Source organism: Mixophyes fleayi, chromosome 1, assembly GCF_038048845.1.
Source record: "Mixophyes fleayi isolate aMixFle1 chromosome 1, aMixFle1.hap1, whole genome shotgun sequence".
In the NCBI taxonomy this organism is placed as follows: Eukaryota; Metazoa; Chordata; class Amphibia; order Anura; family Limnodynastidae; genus Mixophyes; species Mixophyes fleayi.
In genome coordinates, this window is record NC_134402.1 from 149285383 (window position 1) to 149309936 (window position 24554).

The 24554-nt window shown below is 36.1% G+C and overlaps 1 protein-coding gene and 1 long non-coding RNA gene across 3 annotated transcripts in view; one reads left to right on the top strand and one right to left on the bottom strand.

Annotated features, from left to right (window-relative positions):
* Positions 1-24554, bottom strand: part of LOC142143638 (melanopsin-B-like) — a 99007-nt gene that overhangs the window by 22479 nt on the left and 51974 nt on the right. The window contains exons 2-8 of the mRNA XM_075201633.1: positions 19522-19661; positions 18393-18526; positions 14696-14899; positions 11521-11692; positions 9703-9858; positions 6615-6722; positions 3255-3426 (exon numbers count right to left, since the gene is read on the bottom strand). Of these exons, the coding sequence (XP_075057734.1) occupies positions 3255-3426; positions 6615-6722; positions 9703-9858; positions 11521-11692; positions 14696-14899; positions 18393-18526; positions 19522-19661 (1086 nt within the window). The remainder of the gene's footprint in view (positions 1-3254; positions 3427-6614; positions 6723-9702; positions 9859-11520; positions 11693-14695; positions 14900-18392; positions 18527-19521; positions 19662-24554) is intronic.
* LOC142143642 (uncharacterized) overlaps positions 3256-24554 on the top strand; it is a 150744-nt gene continuing 129445 nt past the window's right edge. For both annotated transcript variants that reach the window (XR_012689560.1, XR_012689559.1), the window contains exon 1: positions 3256-3403. This is a non-coding gene — a long non-coding RNA (uncharacterized LOC142143642). The remainder of the gene's footprint in view (positions 3404-24554) is intronic.

Consider the following 24554-nt stretch of genomic DNA (forward strand, 5'->3'; position numbering starts at 1 on the left):
GAGGACACCTGACACTGATCACCAGAGAATGGAATCTACTAGACAGCAATCAACAATCACTACTAACGCAACAACATGCACAATTAATACCAAGATTAATATGGATAACCATCAATCCCCCAATAAACAAACAATCACTTTTGCTCTATTTTAACCATTCATTATAGCATGTGAAATGTATGAAACATTTTCTAAACAATTGCTAAGAGGCTCTGAAGGTCTGGCTATGCTACGTTGTGCTGAATTCGAAGTCATTACATTGGCTACACTTCAGTGTTTTTCCAGGGTCCTGCAACCTTATTGTTACAGCAACCACCCCAAGACCTCCACTCAGCACGCTTTTCACAGCTATTTTTCTTACCCGCTCCCCTAAATCTTTAAAGTGATAAAATGTTTCATCTTCATCTCCTTCTCCGCACACCTATTAATTTTAATGATTAGGTCACCATGACAGTGAAACTTATCTTATTTAATTTTAACAATCTCAAAAATATAGGTATTTTGATTTCACCACACTTCAGAGTTTAAAAGGAGATTTGATTTTTGTCCAAGAAAACACTCCACCACATGCTCACCTGAATTGCAATAGATCATTTCATGTGATTAAACAGGAAACATAGATCAAAAACAGCCTCATCAATTCCATTTTTTACTGTTGTGGATCAACCCTCAACTCAAACCTGGAACTACAAGTGGATTTTTTCATAAATGGAAGTTGAAGTGACTGGCCTGTAGGAATTACAGCTAGAACTTTTACAAATGTTGAAAATTAGAACTGAAAATATTTTTCTACAAATATTTGCAAGACAGAGAAGTTGCAGTTGCATGAAATATCTCCCCAGTCTGCAACTCAATATGAATGTCTATGAACCAAATCTAAAACGTAGTTCACAATGACAAAGTTCGAGATTCACATGAAAGAAATTTTGAGCAAGAGTTTAATACCGTTATTGATCAGGATGACTGTGCAGACATTGAATATAGGATGGTTAACAACTACATCAGTATAGCTTTAAGAGAAAATTCTGATAAAATATACAGAAGATGGTACCATGTCCCCAAGAACTTCCACAGCATCTTCCCCTTAGCAACTGATAGATGCTCAAGAAAATGTGGACATCCAAACTCCATTATTTATGATTGGTGATCCTGCATTCAGATGCTGATCTTAACCAATATCCTCCCCCTTGTTTATCACCCTGCACCACTCATATCCCCCTTGTTAACTGTGTTTCATTGTATTCCACATCTATTTAAATGTTGAATATCTGCGTTTTATTCAACAATTGTATCTGTATTTTCTTGTTTCATACAAATATATAGTAAATCTTTTAAAAAAATATTACTTTTTTTTTTAAATACATTTTTGTTGTTTTCCAACATAAAAATAAAAAGTTTTAAAAGGTAAGTGTTCTATTAAGTGGCAAACAGGAATAAGTGATTTCAAAAGGGGTAATATTTGATATTTTCAGTTTGTTGTACATGACAAATCTGTAATCAGCAGTAATCTGCAATAAATATATAATTTTTGAGTAATTTTTCTAAATACAAATAAAACTAATCTAATGTTACAAAAGACATAATATTAATAGACAATGCAGTACATATAATCAGCACTTTGAACCATGAATCTTTTTAGTTTGTTGTTTTTTTACTCCCTCAGTTAGAGGGAAAATAGCCCCTAAATTTACTTTTTGTTTAAAAAAAAATAACAAGTAAATTTACTCTATAATTATTTTAACATAACTTTTTGGGTCAGTTTTTTTAGAACTGTGCTATTTATTTTGCTAAGTAATTGACAAAAATGGTAAAAGGAGAAAAAGGCGCTCTATGGTAATGATATAATCAATTGTAATGCAAGATATTATATAATTCTGTCTGACTGTACTAGCTGCTTCCAAAGGACATTCTACTGGAATGTCTCCAAAAAGGGAAGAATAATATTAATGGGAGCGCTGGTATGTCAGGCAATCTTTAATGATTAATATATATTAACACATAACATATATCTTTAAAATTAACTCATATAAAATAAAAAATACATTGAAGATAAATAAAATAATAAAAAGATTAAAACCGCATATTGCAAAAAAACAGAGTGTGGCTACCTGCTAATATTAATATTCTGATATAAAGCTTAATATTCAGGTATCTTTGTATTTCAAAATGACGGTTGGATCCTCCCACGGAATATATGTGGCAATAATGATATAGGAGTCCTAAAAGGACTATTTATACAGGAACTTATCTATTTGCTTATCCTATAGATAGAATGAAATCCACTTTCAAAAATAGTTCTAATTTTTCTTTGATGAGTGGATATGGAAAGGAAAAGAGACTAATAACAGTCCTGTTAGATCCTAGTGTCCTGTCCACCTTTAGGCAGCCATCTGTTTTATCAATCAAGTGTATAGCGTTGAATGTATCCACTGGTATGTGCGCATACAAAATGAATAGTCATGTATCTTGAACTATGAATGCCGTTAAAGCATATACAATCTCCGTCTAACTTCTCCACATAGAGTATGGTCTATAAGCAGGTAACACTATTTCCGGATGTATGATGTCACATTTCGCGTTTCTCCGCCCTTAGGTGGCAGTTTCCTCACAGATAGTGTAGTGCATATAGACAGGGTGTTTAAAATAGCTTATGATAGATGTCACATTCATTTATCTCTGCCAATCATCTTCTACTAAAGAAGAGAACTTCACTTATTGGTAAATATGTAGCCTAATATTCATGATGGATTCCTTCTGATTTTTAAATGTTGATCAAATTGAAAAAAAATGATAGTTTAATTTATGTTTTATTGTTCTTTTTGTGCAACATTTTTCATTCTGCAACTTTGGGAAATAATCCCCTTATGTTAAAATATAAAAAGGTTAGTAGATATAGATGCTCAATTTAAACAGAGCATTTTCAATAAAAATGTTAAAAGTTTTAGTAAAATAAATAAATAAAAATATATATTTTTTTCAAAATAGTTTATCATAGAACCATGGGCATAATATAAGAAAATAAATCTGTGAAAATATTTACTAATTTCTATTAATATAGTAATCATAATAATTATTATCATTTCAATGTTATTGACTATGTGTAAAAAGTTAATTTAATTCCAGTCTGGTACATCTATAAGAGAACAGAAAATTAATCATGCCCATTGTTGTGCTAACTTTATTTTATTTCTAGGTGAATGTTAAAAATACCTACAATGTCCACTAGATGGTTTGTTGCAAACATTTGAACTCACGGTTTCTGCTGTGGAAACTGTGGAAATGCAGCTGTTTTTCTTCGTTAAAGCTAACGATTGTCTACTGTAGACCGAAGCTCTTAAAGAAGAATCAAAATTGGATGAAGACATATCTTTCTTTGGTAGTCTGATGAGGAAGCGAAGACAAGGTACGGTCTTGTGAATGGTTTCCCTAGGAATTTAAATTATTTCATTAGAATAAATCAAATGTAACACATATTGTATGTTTTGGATCATAAAACACTTTGGCATGAATGATTTTCATCAAAAATTGTAGGGGTGTTGGTTGTGGAACTTTTTGCGATAAACAAACATTATCATAAACAAGTGAGTAACAAGTGAGGCTTGTCATTGCATAAGTTGTCTGCAACTGAAAGGATAAGGATTATACACATATGCAGTAGGAAAATGCTAAAAATGCATTACATCTAATGAATGCTTTAGACACATTTGTCCACAAGACTTTAACAATACAATCCACTAGATCAGTAACACATTGACTGCTTTCTAAAGAAAAGAAAAAAATCACTGTTTGAAAAACTCAATTGACTGCATGTTTTTCTATTTCACATTCATGGATTGTAATGGATGATAAGCACATGACTAGTGGACAAGTGAAAATACACTGCTTTAATGATTGCAAGACAGAATCCTTTAGGAATTTTGTCTTCCTTTTAACTACAAGGAATTTTATTAATATGTGCAGACTTTTGGGAGGGGCTACCCCATTGTACCTGCACTTTAGCGAGGTCCTGTGATTAACAGCTCCAACAGCCTCATCCACCCCCCGACCAGAGTTGAGGGAGAGGAAACCCTGGAGGAAGTGAGAGCTCCCTGGAGGGTAGTAGTTGTCACCCAGACACTTCTTGTTCCCTTATGGCTCTGACATTTCATTTCCCCCCCAAGTACCATTTCTCTCTCCTCCTATACCTCCCCAAATCTCCATCTTTAGGCATTATCCACAGGATTCCAGTGATCACCCAAACTATATGACATATGTGATATATGTATTAGAGGCACAACTATCAATTTGCTATTCATGCTGGAAATGGAGTTATGGTGCACAGGTGGAAATAAACAGCAAATGTGGAAGAGGCTTAAGAAAGCACACTACTTTGTTAATTGTAAAATATATGGAAAAATTGTTGATTTAAAGCTTTAATCTTTTAGTGATTAGAGGAGGTCTTAACACCCTTAAAGCTTGCAATGATTTCCTACTCATCAATTAAAGGTATCAAATTTACATCTGTAACTGAAAAGGCTTCTGACTCCAATAGTGTGGATGAATCAAGCTTCTGCTCATTTTGCATATAATGATATGTGGCTCTTGAATGACATTTGAGTGGTATAAGGGAGATAACTGCCTTGTGCTGTGTGCTGCTTTGGACCTCCTTACACATTTAAATATATTTTTAAGGTGAGCCACACCCCCAATGACAATTTCCACACCCTCTCCAGTGGGATAGGTTGGCCTCACAATTGATATTGCACAGGACACTGCATTTGCAAAAGCAGCCCTGCCTGGGTAAGTATCTGCAGAAAAGAATTTTATAACGATAAAAGAGTAATTCAGAAGAAAATATGAAGACAGTGACAAGTGGCCAGCAATTAAAAGTGCTGATCATATAATGATACTCCTGATCAGTATGCATGCTAGAAAATGTGTTGCAATGACGAGCAACTGTATAAATGCATTTTATGCTCAGTAGACACTGAGAACATACTAATAAATGTATCTCATGGAGAGAAATTTTTTTTCCCCCCAACACTTTAATCATTAACCCTATATTATTAAGAGATGAGATGAATTCAATAATTTTTGGTTTTTTTCTGTGCGTTCTTTTCTGAATTTATAATCCACATAGGTATTGGACGTATCCGCCAGCGTCTTGTGTAGTAGAGCACAGCGGACCTGCCCCCGATTTCAATAACACACGGATCTTGAGATCAGTGCCTTTATGAAATCGGGAGTGTGCAAAGCCTAAATATGAGCGTTTCATACTAAACACAGGTTGCTCTCAGTGGGCTTAATTCATTAAGGAATGTTGGCCAATTTATTTATTTTTCTTGGACAAAACCATATTTCAATGCAAGGGGTGCATATTAGTATATTATTTTGCACATACGTTAAATGCTGGTTGTTTTTTCATGTAGCACACATATACAAATAGCTTTATTTTTACACTGAAATTTAAAGTTGATCTAGAACATACCTTACCACAACTATAAATCTGTCCCCACATTTAAGTTTACCTCCCCATCCAATGCAACATGGTTTTGCCAAGGGGCAAAGGTACTAATTTTTGTTTTACTTTCCTTTCCTTAATGAATCAGACCCAATGTGCATACCTTGATGAATCAGGTCCCATGTGTCTCCGTATGTTCCAGACAGAGGCAGGCTGGGTTGGGAGGCAGGGGGCATCTGCCCCACTGGGCTGGTCCCATACTGGGCTACTTTGGGCTGGGTCACCTGCATTTTTTTTCTTTAAAATAGGCTGCCGAGTTGAGTCTTGCCCCCCAGGCTAAAGTTTGCCTGCCCTCCCCTGGTTCCAGACACCAAGCAGTAAATTGTAATGTAGATGGGATGCAGCAGCTATTATAGGGACTTGCAGTGAGTGGGGCAAACAATTTGCATCTTCTTATCACACTAGAGGCCCCTGCACAAATCCAGTGTAAACTCCATTTGGTCTTTCAGTTTCACTGTGGTAATTAGAATTTAGTTATTTTATTATAACTGTCATAGTGGCAAATAATAAAATCAGGCAGAGAGATTTGCACTGCATGGACAGTTACATTTACAGGAATGCAGCCTAAACAAAATGTAATATTGCACTGAAAGAAGTAAAATAGTGAGAAAATATTCATATAGTTCATTTATTATATTCTGATTTATTTCATACTTGCCAACTTCGGCAAGTAGTCATGCAGGAGATCGAGAGGAGGTGGGTGTGTGGGGGTGGGGCTTGGCGATTTGTGTCACCGCGGCCCCACCCCCTAGACTGACATCACATTTCTAACCTATTACAGCAGGGGTGGAGCCACTTATTTTATTTATTTATATTAATCCTTTATTTTATAAATTGAATCACAGCGTAAAAGGAAGCAATGGAGGTTTTTCACGGATTCAACTTCCTGTCACATGGTTCCTGGTTTTCTGTTATAAATTATGGAAACATTAGCCATTGCGCTGTTGGAGTATAATGCTTTTTTAACTGGTTGTAATGCAGGAAAAAAAATGTTATAATAGTATCTTTTAAGTCTCTATTTCCTAATGTTAGATCTTGCCATATTAAATAGTAATATCCCTTAACATGGTTTAGCATACAATTGTAATTCATCTCAAGTACTAAATGTATTTACCTGTACTTTGGATGAATTATTCCATAGATAATAGGATTATAAATTGCAGAGGCTTTAGCTAAAACTGCAGGAACAGTCTTGGAATACGGTGTTAAATATTTTCCGTTGCTAAAATAGAAAGAGAGTGGTGTGAAATGCAAAATGTCATGTATTTTGCTGTATTATTTAAAATTCAAAAAAATGACATAGACATCCTCATTAGAGGGGGTTTAATTCTTGAACTGACAGAAAGGGTTGCGAATCAGTAACCGGATGACTTATTCTGTCTAATTACTATATAAGGAGGATTGCACATTCCTGGTCCGACTCAACCACTGTATATGTGGGATGTACTGATTTTTTATAGCGGACGCGCTATTTTTGGAAATGTTTCGACAATGGAGACTGTGCTTAATTAGTGTTGGCCACACTTTTTTCTCTCACTTATTTTAGTGTTCAATTTATATACATTTTTTTTATACAGCCGCGGTTGGTATATTCAACTCCAATTTTGGAGTACATCTTATCGTACTGCATAAGTGATATATGTGCTTTTTATTTATATAGTTTTTTATGTTATGTTTTATATCATGTTTCACATTGTGAAGACTATATCAATATAAAAGTTTTTTTATTATTACGTTATCCAGTGCCTCTCTCTATTTCTTTAGAGAACCCATATGTCATCATCTACTACCCTTTGTGTAGACTCAACAGCGCAACCCTTTCCGTCTGTTTTCTGTGTCCTTGACCTTTTTAGTGTTTTACAGCAATCCACTACGGGTGTGCAGCAGTTGTGAAACCAACCATTAGAAGTACCTCCTTTTCCATCAGTTCTACAGGATCCAAAACTATCTTCCCGTTGTGATCTCCTGTGAGCGCCAACTAGACCTCCTAGAGGTGTACCTGTGTTAATTCTTGAACTGTCACAAAATCAGAGATGAGGTCAAGGGAAGATATGTGATGTTTGATATTAATTAAAGTTCTCCGATTATACAGCACTGTGGGATATGTTGGCAGTAATATTGGATAATGATAGTAATTTTATTGTACTGTTGGGGTGCCTTATTCAATATATTATATACAACTACAAAGAACAAATAAATCCATTATTTGACATTAACTATCAATGGGTGTGTTTTACCGAGATTAATAATATACAGGTAATAACTAGATTGCTTATACGATATTTGCAAACTGCCCCCCTAATTTTCACGGACAGCCCCAGTTTTTAAAGATTTGTTGCTGGAAATGTCCATATATTCCAGTTCTGACTCAATTGTCCGGTACAAGTCTTCATATTCTGTTACAATAATTTAATTACATTTTCACTATTTATTCTTATGCTGTGGGCTTTAGAATGTAATATTTAGAGCAGATCAGCATATAAACAGATCAGCATATAAAATGTAAAAAACACATTGTAACCAACCAAGTTTAGAAAGCATGTTAAGATGACAATTGTAATGCATTATGGTCTGAAGACTCAGTACTATGCATGATAGGCTCAGATGCAGCTGCTCAGCAGTACAAAAAATATGTATTTATATATTTTTGTCTATTGTGAACTGTGAACAAATAATCTTGTTTACACCCAGAGGCACACTGTTATTTATTTTTACAAATATGTTATATAAGGAGCTAAAAGAACAATCATTCAGTGCAGCAATTAAAGTAAAGTTAGCTGGGCAGGGGTAAAGAACGGAGGAGTGGCAGTAATCAGGTGGAGGAATTATTATTCAGATAATAGTTACATCTATAGGTGAGGGAGATTATTCGGGGTTAGTAGATTGGTAATTTGTAGGTGGTATATTTATGTTTGGAATTGAGGGCTCATCCAGATATGAAAGGTAGATGCCTTGACTTCCAGCCAGCTAAAGTAACAGTGGAACTTATTTAGTTAAGTATAACAATTTAGCCAACTTTTTTAAATACGTCCACCATGTTCATGAGGAAGGTTCGTCTCTAACACAGCACATACAGAGTGACTAACAGTGTGGCAGACTTGCTTTGTAGACATACACTGTTGAGATTGATTGATCCATACACAAGGAATAGTCCAATGCTGTCACAGCAACATAAAATACTGCTATCTCTGATTGTTTACCTGTATCAGAGGCCATTAGGACATTGTACTAAAGATGTGGGAGGAGGTTCACCTATATGCAATGGAGAAGATACAACTTTTTTCCTTTTGCAGTGCTGCATGAATTGTCAGATCAATGCATTGCAATGCTTTCTCCTTTCGTGTGAAAATATAAATTTTAGTGTTTGTGGTCCTTTAACATGAGTGTACTACACTAAATGATATGGGGGGAATTTAAATGGCTGCGTTACTGTCAAAAGTAACACGGCCGGCGCACAGTTACCGTTAATATGGTAATTTTAACCGGGATTTCTGCTCACGGCTCAAATCAGCGTTAAACATTACCGTACTAAATGGTAATAATGTGCCCTATTACCGTAGTAACAGTAATAGTGTGCAGCCGCGTTACTTTTGACAGTAAAGCGGCTAATTGAATTCCCCCATATGTATCACTTCAGTTTTTAAGAGCAATACTTATTATTATTATTTTAGTAGGGTGTATAATACATAGGACCTGCAGGTTAATGTGTGTATACATTATTTATTTTGCAGGGAAAAGAAAGAAGAGAGTAAAGACAGAAAAAACAAACATTAAGACATTAGCAATTCAATTGTTATTCCAATACTTAATCTATCAATTGTTCCCACACCTCTTAGATTGTATGCTCTTTGGGGCAGGACCATCATTACATTAGGTTATTGTATGGAATTTGTTTGTATCATGATGCACTCACTGTGTAGCTCGCAAAATATGCTGATGCTTTATAAATAATGGATAATTATTATGATAATATTTGTGTGGATATTCTGTGAAAAACACATACTACTTAGTACCATCCCTGCAGCTTGTTTAAAAAAAAAAAAAAAAATTATTTAAGTTTTTAATTCTTCCCAATTCCATCACAAACAGCAGTAGTTTGATAGGACAAAAATCTGAAATGTTAAAGCAAAGCTATGCTTACTGGAACATCACTGATATAAAGCATAATTTATTGCTATTGCAATGTGTAAACATATACTTACCCAGCCCATGCAATCAATGTGACACAAGCATAAGGAGACCAAGACAACACATAGACAATTATGATAACTAAGGCAATTTTTGCCATTTTCCACTCATTCTTTATAGATGATGACAAGAAGGATTGTCGTCCACATGATCCAAGCTTTTGAACGTCCCTGAAGAGAAAGAAAGCACATGCAAGTAAGACCATTGCCAAACCCAATGCAATGTGTGACTTTCAGTTTCAGCAACAATTGCAGTTCCAGACAGTGATTAAAAGCACATAATACATGTTAATTCACAAATTGTGTTTATTAAATGGCTTTTTTTTTTTACTGTATTACTCTTTAATGAAACAGTGAAATCTAGACTTTAACAAACTTTATACATCTGCAAAATCAAAAAGAATTATTTCTATTAAGCATTACACTACTAGGGATATATCCACTCATGATATATTCAAGTTAGTCATAAGCACTTGTAAATCAATGATCGCATTATATCATTCTTATCCTTTACAGACTCATTACTGTTATGACTAATAAACATTTGCAGACTTCCATCTCCGTGGTGTGTATTTCAGAACATAAACTCCATTAGAATTATATCAGTAGTTGATTTAAAATTAAGTTCTGAAGTAGATTAGTATAATCTGCATTTTGCAGATACATAATAGACATGACTAGTCTTCAGGAGTAGAGAGTTAAACTTTTCTAAATCATCACTTTCTATTCTCATTTTTTCAGGTATCATGACATGGGCTAAAAGAAGCAAAAGAGCTCTTCATTAAAGATAATGCAGTAAGACATACCTCCTACTACCCTGATTTAGACAGGACAGCCCTGAGTGCACAGTTGGGCATTTGTCCAGGACTGTTGGCAAGAGTGGTCTGCTCACTGTGGTGAGCAGGTGCCATGCATACATGCCACTGGTAAGCACAGGAATGCAGTCTAGAGAAAGGGAGGGGTTGAACTGGAGTTTCACAAAGACTAGGCACAACCCAGTAGAATGTGGCATGTCCTCAATATGTTGTAGTCACATCCCCAACATGTCATGACCATACTCCAGATTTCACAATATTGGACAATATGAGTGGGAATCAGAAGGTATTCGCATTCTAATAACTACTTTTCTGGCATTATCCCACAGAACCACAGAAGAAAGGATTATGGCTTTGAATCCCTGGCTACATCTATGCAAATAAGTATGTGATTCTGGATTTACAGTTGGATAAAAGGGAAGCATTGAAACTTTATTTATCCCTACCACAATTCTTAGGGTTAGGATGAATCTAGATATGGTCTTTAGAGTTCTCTGCAGGATTACCCTACATTTTTTTTCTACCTGGATATTCCAGTATTACCACAACCACACAGCAGAGCAGTATGAACTGACAGTCATTGGCGAAACTCTGTAAAATGTACATTTACAATTCGGAAAGCCACTCAGAGGAATGGAAAAGTAAAAGTGGAACCTGAACTTTGTATTGCTGGAACTCTACACCTTGGTGCGATGGCCTGTTCTGGCACAAAATTCAGTTTGTGCAAACCTTTCTTGCAGCTTCGCTCATTTCTGCATTAATCTTTCTTTCTTTGGTCAGTGGGACAATGCTATTTGTTATAAACTAGGTACAAGAATGTAAATACTTTCTGTTATAAGAAAGCACTTGTGTTTTAAGAGCCATCTAACAAAACATTAGAATAAGTGGCAACATTTTTTTAAATATAAGAACACAGAAAATATTAGTCACTTACTGACCCACCTCTGCCCAGTTAGATAATGGACATGTGGTTAGTTAACAAGAAGATTATTTTCTAGACAATCTACTTGTCTCTTACCTGCTAGTACTTCTAATCGCCAGAAACATGAATAAATAACAGTGTGAGATCACAAGGAGCGGGATGAAGAACACACAGCAGCACAACATCATGGTGTAACTTTTGTTTGACGTTGTAGATGTTACGTAATCCCATGTACATGATATCATTAATCCTTCGGGTACATAAGAGCCTGACAAAGGATTTAATATATGTTAATATATTAACCAAAACATACTGAGAAACAGTTGTCTCAATGTTTGCTAAATTAAAACATATTAAAATATTAATAATTACTATTATATAACACACAGCTGACATTAATATATGTTTAAACTGTAAATAATGGGCCCCATTTATAATTGTATGTATTTGAGCACCAAACTTACTTAGGAAAAGACACATTGAATAAAGTCATACTTATCTGTATAAAATTAGGTGGATACATCTACAACTTGAAAACAGTAGTATTTGTGTCAGGTGTACAAGTGTGTATGCGGCCTGACAGTACTAGTGTTAAATACAAACATCTCATTACCCTATTTGTACATAATATACTAATGTAATGAAGTGTCATATAAACAAGATATAATAGTGTCTTAGCAGTTATTAATAAATGTGGAAGTTGAATTTTCCATGTAAGACTTTATTAAATACAAACACCCCCACATCTGTATTTTATCCTTTTACAAATCCAATGGCAGTATTCTTTCCTGCTGTAGTCTAAATGGAAATTACAAATAAGTAATGCAAGCAGATGGCCGCAACATGATATTGCCATGACGCTAATTGATTCAGTGCTATCAGCTGGAGAGATCAATCAATCAATCAATCAATCAGAAGCGGCTAGATAGTGCTGCTGATAGTCATCTTTACACCAGCCCTCCAGTACCCACAATATATATGCTTCTTAAAAGGAGTGTCTGATGATGTGTCCATGTCTGATTATGTTGCAATTACCAGAACACGCCCTTATTGTACTTAGCGCATTTGACCACCCCTGCCTGCCCTCGTTCCTCCTCTCCAGGAATAGGTGGATACAAGACTACTAATACCACTTTCATACTGCCGCCCCTGCAATATCCCGGGTTTTTGCAGGGGCTCGGAGCGTCCCAGCTCAGAAACACCATTCATACTGCACCTCGGACCCGGGAATTTCCCGGGTTGACCCCATTCATACTGCACATATCTGTGCCCTGGCAATTTGTGTGAGTTATCACCAGAGCAGTTTTCATTGGCTGAAAAATAAAGACTGGATACTGCTCCGGTGTTTAAATCCTGGCAGAATCTCTCTCTCTCTCTCTCTCTCTCTCTCTCTCTCTCTCTCTCTCCAGGGTGGGGGTTGGAACACTAGAGATGATGGACTGCATTGTTGACAGAGAGTGTGGTGTTGAAGAGATGAAGAGATTGTTCATTAGGAAAACATGTGCATGAAAAGGAATAAAGAACACGTATCGTAACTTATTACATCTATTGGAGGATGCCATTGATTTCTGTGACCTGTATAAAAGCACTCGCCTATTTATAAATCCTCAGTGACTTATAAAATCCTTTTGATTTACAGTAAGAGATACACAATAAAGGATACAGTATTATATATATATATTGTTTGGGTGTTTGTCTTACGCGTGCATTGACAAATAGAAAGTGTTGCCCATTGACCCAAATTTCAATTACATAGAAGTTAACACGACCTTTGCATGGTACAAATATGAACATTTTCTGCACACATTAATGTACAATTGCTACATGTTGAATTTATAAAATGAAAGAGCAAATGTGGCATATGTAAACTTTTGAGCACACTGTCAGTCAGTATTTAGTATGTAGCCAGTTAGAGTTTTACTATTCTTCCTTTCAGTATTTCCCCCCCTCTTGCATGTAGAACACTTCTAGTTCAGAAATAACCTCATGTCTTCTTGCATGCACAATATGTTTGAGATACTCCTACAGATGTTCAGAATGATTCAAATATGAGGAATGTGAAAGATATTTAAAAAAAAATATTTTTTGTTCCAGTAAGTACTGTGTGGCATTTTTGTTAGGTATGTTCTGTACCATTTTTTTTTTTTGCTGAAATACACAACTTCCTTTGAGCTTCAGTTTCATCACTCACTATGGGACATTGATTTCTAGGATTTCTTGATATTTAGTTTAACTCATCCTCCCGTCCACCTGCAGAATAGATCTTATTCCACTGGTTACCACACAAACTAAAGCACAATAGATCCACCCCCATGCTTAACAGTTGGCAGCATGTTCTTGAAATTATTTACCCATTTTCCTCCAAAAAGTATCCGGTGATCACTGTGTCATCAGTCAGCACAGCACAGTTCCAAACGCTTATTTAAGTATTATTTTGCGTACAAAGCTGGAAGTTATTTTTACAGTGTTCTCCTGCTTTGTACCTGTCCACTATCTCTATGCCGAAGCCTTCAGTCACCTGCTTACATGCGATCAGGGTTGTTGAGATTAGACACAACATCCTGAAATGTTAGGTAGATCATAGCACTTATTCAACTCTAGAATTGTCTTCATCTGGATTAATTTAAGACCTAACAAGTCAATCATATTTTGAAGCCTTAAAAGTATTAATAAATCAACTGGAAGGATTCCAAAATTATGGAACATATCACACTCACTGTTTTATTTTTATAATTTGTTAAATTCTGAAAATAAATAGTAGTTGTGTATTAAAATGTTCAGAAATATGCCACGTCTAAGAGTGTCACTACAAAGGCGGTTTAGCTTCTTTTCACTTAGACATTCAATGAAACATGCAACTTGATAAGGTTGTGCAAACTTCTGCACACAACTATAGCCATAATATAGGACTATGCGTAGCCACTGGTGTGAGCAGGATGTAGTCCTCCAAATTATTTTTACTGTTTCCAATTTCCCTAAAGGAACTAAGATAAGAAAAAAGTACCATCCCCTCATATGTCCTTTTAACAGCCAAAACATAAATTAGATATTCATAAATAATCCTATATTATGGCTAAAAGGCTTTGTAAGTAATACAATATCCCAAGCTGCTAGCCTTCTAAACATCAGTAATATCACACAATATTAATCCCCTTTTAATCTATAACGATGATTAACCCTGAGACAATATAGTCAATCAGTCTGAGTGCCTCTTAACTGTCATGCACTTTCCTGATGTAAAATCAAATAAAGTCAAAGTTATTCAACTTACTCCAACCGATTAATGGTGCCATGCTCCACATTAATGAGTAGAACCAGACAAGAATAATTATTTGAATTGTCCGTTTTTTGGATGACCACTGGATAGATTGTAAAGGTTTTGTGATAACTAGGTACCGGTCAACAGCAATAGCCAGTAAAGTCATCATAGAGGTTATTCCAAACAAAGCCCCACAAAATGCATAGATATTACAGCCTAGAAAAGAAAGAACAATACAGACATCACATATCTCTTGTGTGGTCTTAAATATACACCATAGACATTCTCACATGCCTTTGCAGTCTTCCAACAATTATACAGTACTTTATAAAACACAATTAACTATAACAAGCTACAGTACCACAAACACTAAACACAACACAACACTAAAATCATACTGCAGGTAGATGAAATTATTTTGAAATGTGGGAGCCAGACATGCTCTTAAGAGCCAGTAGAATTTTGCAGACCCAAATGCCTATATTAATAGAGGGAAGTCAGAAGCAACATGCTGCTGTAAAAAGGGTATATTAAATTAAAGCCTTTTCCAGGCTAAATGCCTTTCTGAAAGTAGTTTCAAAGTTAGACGAGTCGTCCCCAGGTTTGCGAACCCTTGAAAATATTCTTTATTGACAATGTTGTCACGTTTCTTACAAACAAAATATTTTACTAAATATTTATGAAACTTTAAAACTTATCAACAAGAGAAAACAGGTGAATGTAGAGACTAATGAGGTGCAGGGACAGAAAATAGGGGGGCTATATTCTTGTTCAGATGCAAAACCAGTTGTGTGGTAAATAGTATGAGAAATGTATCTATCAGACATAGTCACAGTAAAAAATGAAATAGTAACAAAAAAAAGATTTTTTATTATAGTTGGTTCTTAAGGAGGTTTGGCTACCACAATCCTGCCTCAAATAACAGTTCAATTATGGCAGAAATATAGCGAAGGCCTCATTGATACAAAATGGTCTAGCAATGGTCTGACACGTGTTACTGGTCAGGAACTGGCTGGACTGGGGGGCAGGGGGCACCTGGCTCCCGGACTGGTTCCATGGAATGGGTCACTGAGCTACCTATATTTTTTCTCATTTAAAATGTTTCTAATAGGCTGCTGAGCAGAGTCTCACCCCCTGGGTTTAAATTTGACAGCCAGCCCCTGTTACTGTTGTAAATCGCAGCCACTGAAGGGCATCTTACCAATTCTCTCTGCATCATCATTTTGCCTATTATCAATCCAAATGATTACAATCAGATTGTTAAAGGACACCCTTGCCCATTTTGTGGTCAGTACACAGGTTCACCTATACACTTAGCTGATGGGAGAAGTGATGTATGCTACAAACATGGTGTCATTCTCCTGGCACCAGCTACTAGTAAAGAAAACACTTAGCCATTTTTTACCGCTTGAGTGCTGGGTGGACTCACTTTTGTGTGGAAGCGGTTTTAATATTCAGAGTGGTGTGGTTTCGGATGTGGAGGGGGCAATGTTGACTGATGAATGTTGAAGCAAGATGTTAAAGGTTATTATTTTAGTAATATAGTAACAAGAGAAATCATACATATAAACAGTGACAGAAAATTATATAAAACTAGATGGTGGAGAGCAGATACGTAGATATGATAGATGTTGAATAATGAACAGGATAGAGATATATAGTGGGATAGAAGGATAAATGCGTTGCCATGCACTATGAGAGGCAGGTGAGAGCAGTTACAGTCACGGCTATATGATATGGTAGAAGAGATGTAAATATCGGTTAAGTAGGCCGGCCTGTTTTGAAAACTTTAATGGAATGAAATGATTGAATAGTGTAATAAGTAGAAGTGGGAGTATAAAGACACGAAAAGCAGATGGATTAGAGCTGCAAGAGTAAGCAGGTAGGTTCAGTAGGAGAAAGGCAGTAGGAAATAGAGTGCAAAGACTGTATAATACAGTGAGAGGTATATGCAAATGGTTATATCCTTTTTATACCAGTTTTATATAATTTTGTACCATTGTTTATATTGTATGACCTCTCTTATTGATATTCTCTACTTAATATATTACTAGAATATTACCCTTTACCTTCTTTCTTCTATATTCATCCATTACCATTGGCCACCAAAATCCTAAACCACACACTCTGGGCATCAAAGCCTAGAACATTCATAGCAAAGTGAGTTCACCTAGTGCCCAGAAAATGAAAGGCTAAGTATTACCACTTTGTGGTCACACACATAGCAGCTGCTTTAGGGTTCTTTGCTACTTCACAACTGGGAACTGATTCACTGCTGAGACCTTGGACAACCTTGAAACGATATTAGGTATAATATGATAAACAAGGTCAAGTGGATCCAAGGTACTAAGGATGGCTTTTGGGAGCTTCATGCAGCTGTGTGAAATGTTTGTGAAACGAGCTGCTATGTCTTGTTATCTTATATTAAGCCAAAGACTGTAAAAAATACACAGTCTATAAATAAAGGTCTTGGGGCTAGATTTACTAAGCTGCGGGTTTGAAAAAGTGGGGATGTTGCCTATAGCAACCAATCAGATTCTAGCTTTCATTTATTTAGTACTTTCTACAAAATGACAGCTAGAATCTGATTGGTTGCTATAGGCAACATCCCCACTTTTTCAAACCCGCAGCTTAGTAAATCTAGCCCCTGGAGTCTAACTACTGGTTCCAAGAAATAAAGAGAGGGGTGTAGTCGGACCTGAAGAAAGGTATTCATGGTAGGTCCTGTAGAAGTAGCTTGGAAAGGAGGTTAGCCCAAAACCAAAAAAGGAGTGTGAGAAAAATATGCTCTGCTTAGCCTTTGCCAAGCCTGTTGTATCCACTGTTTCCCAGAGTACCACATACTTAGCTATCATTGAGACAACACATTTCTATTACATTTAATAGACCTTCACCTGGCTAAATATTTTAAAGAAATTACCTTTTGGTTTTGATGCAACAAAATCTGAAATGCCTAGAAAATTCTCAAACACTAAATGGAAGGTAATGTTTATACTGACACAATTCATTATGTTAAACATTAAACAAACATTTAGAATATTTTACTACTACTGCATACAACTTCCTAATTATCTGTATCATAGTGTATTACTAAATTAAATAAATACAAAGCTAATATATCTTTGTTATTATTAATTATTTTCCAACTTGTTCTACCCGATGAAGTCCTCCACCATCTTTGTGACGTCACATTCAGAAGCAGCTTTTTGGTGTAGACCGTTGGCTTGAGTGCCAATAGCAATCCAAGAAGCTGCCAGAGAAGAAAGGAGTGACTTTGGAAGATGGTCAGTAATAGGAGGCAGTACATTAATGAAATAAAGGCAAATTATTTGCAAAAATAAATTTAAAGGTGACCATTTTTTCTCCATGAACTCACTTAAGTTTGAAGAAAAGCAGATAACCCATGAGAAGGTTCCTGCTATGGATCAGGAACTATTCCCCGGTACCTGCACTTTGTGTATTCTCCAAAGTCAACTGCTTCAAGCAGCAGTAAAGTGTAAGGAAGTTGATGGCAGCTGACTGGATGTTTACCTAATAGTTGAGTGTAGGGAACTCATCTGGAAAAAATGTTTGCCTGGACTTCTCATTTAACGCCTTAAATAGTGTGAGGGAAGATGATCATGACTTCTGCTTATTCACTTCTATTCAAACGTGATCATTATTTTAAATAAATGAAAAGAATATTAATATGTTAATGCAATTCCCGTACCAATTCCTCCAAGAATCCACTGCCTGTTGAAACTGTTCATAAAACAAACGGGTGCCTGGGAAGCAGACATGAGTAGATCACTTACTGCTAAATTCATTATGAAGTAGTTTGGTGCTGTTCTCAGTTTCTTGTTTCTGGAAATGGAATGAAAGCAGTTTAAGAAAATGCCTTAAATATGATGTAGCAGAAAAGTGACGTAAATGTGACAAAACAAAGAAAATATTGCCAAAATAAATACATAATAAAAAGATGAACTTTATGTAATATTTTTATGCAGTCAACATCGAAAACTATATACTGCTTTACTGTTGGTATGCATAAGTATACACTTATTTCAATAATATGGTCTACAACTGATGATGATTACTACCTGTTGTTACAGAAAAACATTTGTATAATTTGTGAAATAGCATTAAAATACAGTAATATGTACGTAACAAAGGCATCAAGTTTTTGCTTCATGACCTGTACTTTCTTTTTCAATTAACCATTAAAAGAGCAAACTAAAAATTCAGTATACTAACTTTATACCTTGAATTTTTTATGACTAAATTAGTACTTGGACAATGTTTATATAATAGTATGGAATATGTATACTATGTAATATGTATGCTAAGTATGTAGTATGTAATACTTTCCTACTCTTCCGAAATGTCTGGGAGCCTCTTGAATTTTGGACAGCTCTCCCGGGATAGTAGCCCACCCTTCTAGGTCCTTAGGAAAGTGTGTGGGGGGAGGGCGTATACTATAAAATCATGGCCCAGCCTCCCACCCCACTATGATATGAATTGCAACATTGCTCAGTGGGAGGTGGGGCCATGATGACACACATCACTACAACCCCTGCACTTGTCCCTTGGACCTCCCCTCTGGGATTTCCCTATGGCAGTGGATTCCAAACTCTCAGTTCAAGGCACCCTTAGGGTCTCCAAAAATTTTTTAAGGCACCCCTAAGCCAAAATAATTACCAAGTAGTCCCTCGCCTTGCTTACCACTGGCCCTGGCCGAGGCAGCCCTGTGAGATCTCCAAGGCACCCCAGGGAGCCTAGGTGCACAGTTTGGGAACCACTGCCCTATGGGCTTTATCTCTAGTATAATTCTCTTATAGATACTGTTATACTGTACATACCTGTAAAATGCATAGAGAACTAATAGATTTCCAAACACACCAACTAAACCAATAAAAAGAATGCAGCTTCCGACTGTGTAGAGAACTGTGTCTGGAATATCTGGCAGGGACAGTTCTTTGTGTGTTCCGAGCTCCACCGCCTAAACAACAAAAACAAAAAACTGTAAACAACTTGAGGCTGGCATTACACAGGTGAACTGCTGTTAGTAATATGACACTAGTGTCAGTGTGTAGCCGATTAGTGGTTTATGCTGAAGCTACAAAAAGGAAGATTTGTTTTCTCAACTGGAAAATGCATTGAAGGTCATTCAGAATTGGTCGAACAATATGCCACACTTTGCGCAAGTGGAAGAAAAATACCAGTGTTTATGGAAGAGCAGAAATTTGCAGACTGGTAGTGATATGACTTAGGTGAAATAAGGGCATTCTTTCCAAAGTATGGTGCGACTAGTTTTGTAGAGTAGTGAAGATACACAATTTCTTTTTGTGGATTGTGACTATAGAAATGAGATACTTCGCTGCAGAGGGTGTGTGGCTATTTTCACTCACCAAAAACACTTGAACTTTGCAACTTTGAAATCTTCGGGTACTTTTAGTAGGACCCATTTTGTGCTTCCATGTTGTACTTCAGAGACGAAGCAGAGTTCTAAGTGCACTCTGAGCAAAATAATAAAAAGCTTCACACACAAAAAGTGCCCTCTCACCACTCATGATTGCTTACAGCTAAACAGAGCAGTATTTTAGAAGAAAATCTGAAATGTTTGATTTAATGTAAAGGGTAGTACTTAAGTTTTAAGCTGTTGAACTTTGATGTGATGTTTACACTTTTGCACAGTGTGCCTCAAGATTTTTTCACTCACAGCTAGGCTAGACCTCTAGTTTGTGAAAGTGTCTCCTGAGAATGGGGAGTAGGGTGTAAATTTATCATTCTGCGATTTTGAAGCGGGTTTGAAAAGCGGAGATGTTGCCTGTAGCAACCAATCAGATTCTAGCTATCAATTTGTAGAATGTGCTAGATAAATGATAATAATAATCTGATTGGTTGCTATTGGCAACATCTCCACTTTTTAAACCCGTCGGAAAATCGCAACTCGATAAATTTACCCTTAGGTGTGCTGCTTGGTTCACATTCTAACAGAAGTTTGTGAGACTTTACTGTAAAACAAATAGCTTTATCTACAAAGGGTTAATAGTGATGTCAGACATGCCATGTAACAAAGTAGATGGTGTTATAAATAAAAACATAGAAACACCTAGGTTTCTGACAGTTTACGCCATTCACATCATAATGCACTGTACCCGTCAGCTACATTATGGAATGATGTAGGTTTTTGTCGCTAGATTTTTATCTAACATTAGTGCTCTCTAAGCATTAAAAGTTTAAAAATTCACTTTTTTTCCTACTGAGTTGACAGTTGTTGACAAGTCATTCTAAGTTTGTTTGGAGTTTATCCATCTAGTATTATGGGTAGGTTCTATTCCTTTTTAATCAAGCTGGTCAAATGTATATTTTGAGAAAATGTATCTACATCTTAACACATGCATGGCTGTAGTCCACAGAAGGTTTGAATATTACAAAATAAAACAGAGGTGCTGCCATGTTTCTTAACTTTAGATCACAGTTGAGATAACTCACTGACTTTTTACTGTTTATAAGCAGAACATGTGTTGCTTAAATCTAGAGTTGCCATCTTTTACACAACAGAAAGTCCTGCATATAGCAATACATATTGTATTATATGTACTATTTAATTTCCCTGATACTATAAAATGGGTCGGCTTATAATACACAAGTGGTGTTAATACATAAATAAACTACTGTAAATAATATCGTCATAAATAGTTTGAAGTAATTGCTTATGATCAGTGAGTTCCAATTTCATGGGTTCAATGTTCTTTTCCAACTTGTGTATTGTAAGGACTAATGCACTCCTATTGTAAGTGATTACTGAAATTAGGAGTAACCTTGGATTTCTTTGACATCCTCAGTCAATAGCCTTGTGATTTTATGTGCTCACAGAACTCCTCAATGACTTCTAATATGCATATAAATTACAGTAGGAAATGCACCACCCCATATATATTACACAAGTGACACTAATATATGTATAAGCTCCTGTAAATATCATCTGTATAAATGGTGAGTTCTGATGCCACCCCAGAATCCCAAGAGAGCAGGACAACCTCCCAGATCATGCACTGTTCGTTGGTAAAGTGGGTAGGGGCAGGGCTAAATGCGTCATCCTGGCCAGTGTAAGGACGATAATCTCGTGGCCACTCCCCCAGGATGGAGCCCCTTCCCGGACAGCTTAATGTCAATGTTGGCAAGTATGTGCTATGCTAGTTTTTTCTAAATGTAGCCAGGTATCATCCCTTTTTTCCTGTCTATTTAAGCAATCTTTCATCACTTGATTCACTCTTCAAAAAAAAAAAAAAAAGCAATAGGCAGTTACAAGATGCACTGTGGAGTATTAAAATGCAATTAAATCAGTTGATGGTTCATTTAACAGCACGATCTTCCTCTTTAAAAATAAACAAAGCTGTAAAACACCCTACATAGTCCCTAGGTGTGAACATGACAGAGAAGTAATTTCAATTCACCATTATAATGAACAAAATAAAAGTGTGAATGCAAAGCACATCAAGCAAAATACCAAATTATATTATGGGATAATTAAGTATAATATATACACTATAATCTTTCAATATTAAACATGTAAAGAATATCAATAAGTCACTGAAGTGCTTCAGTTTGCATTAAACACTTGAGGCCAAAATATAAGTACCTCTAAACTATGAATTTAAAGTAGCAACACTGGTTTTCTCCAGACTTTTCTCCCTTTTGTAAATAGACCCCTATATGGTCTACAGGTCTGTATAACCATAAGGGAATTGCAGCCACACATATATGTTTTCCTTGACATGACATTTGAGTCTATGTAAATTCTTTTCAGAAACAATTGGTAAAATGTCATAATAAGCATTTCTGTCTTTTTAATATGCAATGAAATCAACCCATATGATCTTCTATCTCAACTAGATTTTATGGTCTTTTAAAAAAATCGACATAATAACCCATGAGCGATACTGAAAAATGTAAAAGTGTATATACAAGGGCAGACTTGCATGGCTAATAAAGGGCGACATGTTGCACATAAGAAAAAAACAAGTATAGGGATGTTCTTTGCAAGTAACAGATAACTTGGTATATTTTGTGATGCACGGTGACTCAACAACACAGGGCAATGCAACATTGATAATTTCTGTCAGTTTTTCATCTCTAGGCTATTTCTAACCTTCTTGTTTTGTAAAATCGTGAGCACACTGTCCTGAGGGTTTCAAATTGCTACCTGGAACATATTTTTGTATGTGTAACATCTTAAGGTTTGGGGAGGAGTTTCAAAATGAAGAACAGGAATTCAGATATAATAATAACTGAGTGCTAATCATTTACAACACTAAAAGTATTAAAAGACTTAAAAACACTACAAAACAACTGCCTTCCAAACCTGTGTCACATTGCTCCGTAGCTGCTTCTCTGTGCAAGTCTGCATCAAATAATTTTCTGTTTTCCTTTCAAGCCCTGTCTATTACCTACACAGCCCTCCAGTTTAACTCCTTTACAACCTCTATAACCCCATAATAATTAGAGATGTTCACTGACCCCCGTGTTCTGGTTTTGGTTTTGGATCTGGATTAACTTCGTGTTTTGGTTTTGGCAAAACTGCCCTCGTGTGTTTTGGTTTGGGTTTTGGATCTGTAGTTTTTAGAAAAATTGCTTAAATATCCTAAAATCACATAATTTTGCTCTTTTTTTGTTCCTACATTATTATTAACCTCAATAACACTAATTTCAAAGTCATTTGCAGTCAATTTTGACAACCTCACAGGTCACAATATTATTTTCATACACTTTTGGACAAATACTGCAGCGACCTGGCTAGATGGTAAGCGACAGAGCAATGACTCAAACACACTGCAGTTCCTAGCACATCTAGGACAAATTGGCACACAGCAGTGGCAGAATAGAAAAGTGGTGCAAGATGTAATTGTCCTTGGATCATGAAACCAGTTATGGTTCATTTGATTGCTCCACCTGTTTCTTGGATAACTGTGGTAATTCTACAGCTAATACATGGCAACGAGCGCTAACCTACCCGGGATGCGTGCTTTTATCAGACCCAGATCGATCTAGGGTGCCAGACAATGCACTAAAAAAGCCATTGTAATTCCCAGCTAAAAGCAAGTTTATCACTGAGCTTCGAATCAGCCCCAATTTCCACAAAATTATAATATAGTTAGATACCTTTGATGTAAAGTGCAGATTACAAACACTTGATGAAACATTGGCAAAGTGTAAGGTAATACATATACACATCTATTTAGACATCCATGCTTACATTATTTCTGCAAGCATCGCTGTTCTTTGTTAATAAAACTGTTGTCTTTATATCATTCAAATTTTTTTTAAATAATTCACCATTCTTTGGAAGTTGATAGTTGATAGTAGGATCAGGTGGAGTTAGAGCAGAGGTGTCACTAATTCTGGTCAATTCTATTACAGTAGACAAGACCAGATGTCAAAATGTTGTGCTGAGTCATCTGCATCATCAATGGGTGTCTAAGAGTTTTGCTAAGCACACAACAGTATATAGCACATGTAGGCAACATTGGCACACATCGGTAGCTGAAATTTAAAGTGGTGCAAGATGGAATTGTCTTTGGGGCCTCCCACCCACCCTTATGTTGGATGCACAGTTTAACAAACCAAGCAATTCAGCCACAAAAGTGCAACTACTTGTGGCTGAAGTGATGGGTTTGTTTGGGCCTCCCCAAAACAAGGTATTAATGGGCATAAGGCACCTAGGGTAAAAGTGCTGATAATAACCTCTACTGTGGCAAGATGTTGTTGCCATCATCCTCAGCCTCATCCTCACCAGTTTGTTCATCATCCGCACACATTATTAATTCATCAAGGCTGGAATCCACCATTATGGAAGTCTCAGTATTTTGATGCAATTGGCAGGAAGGAC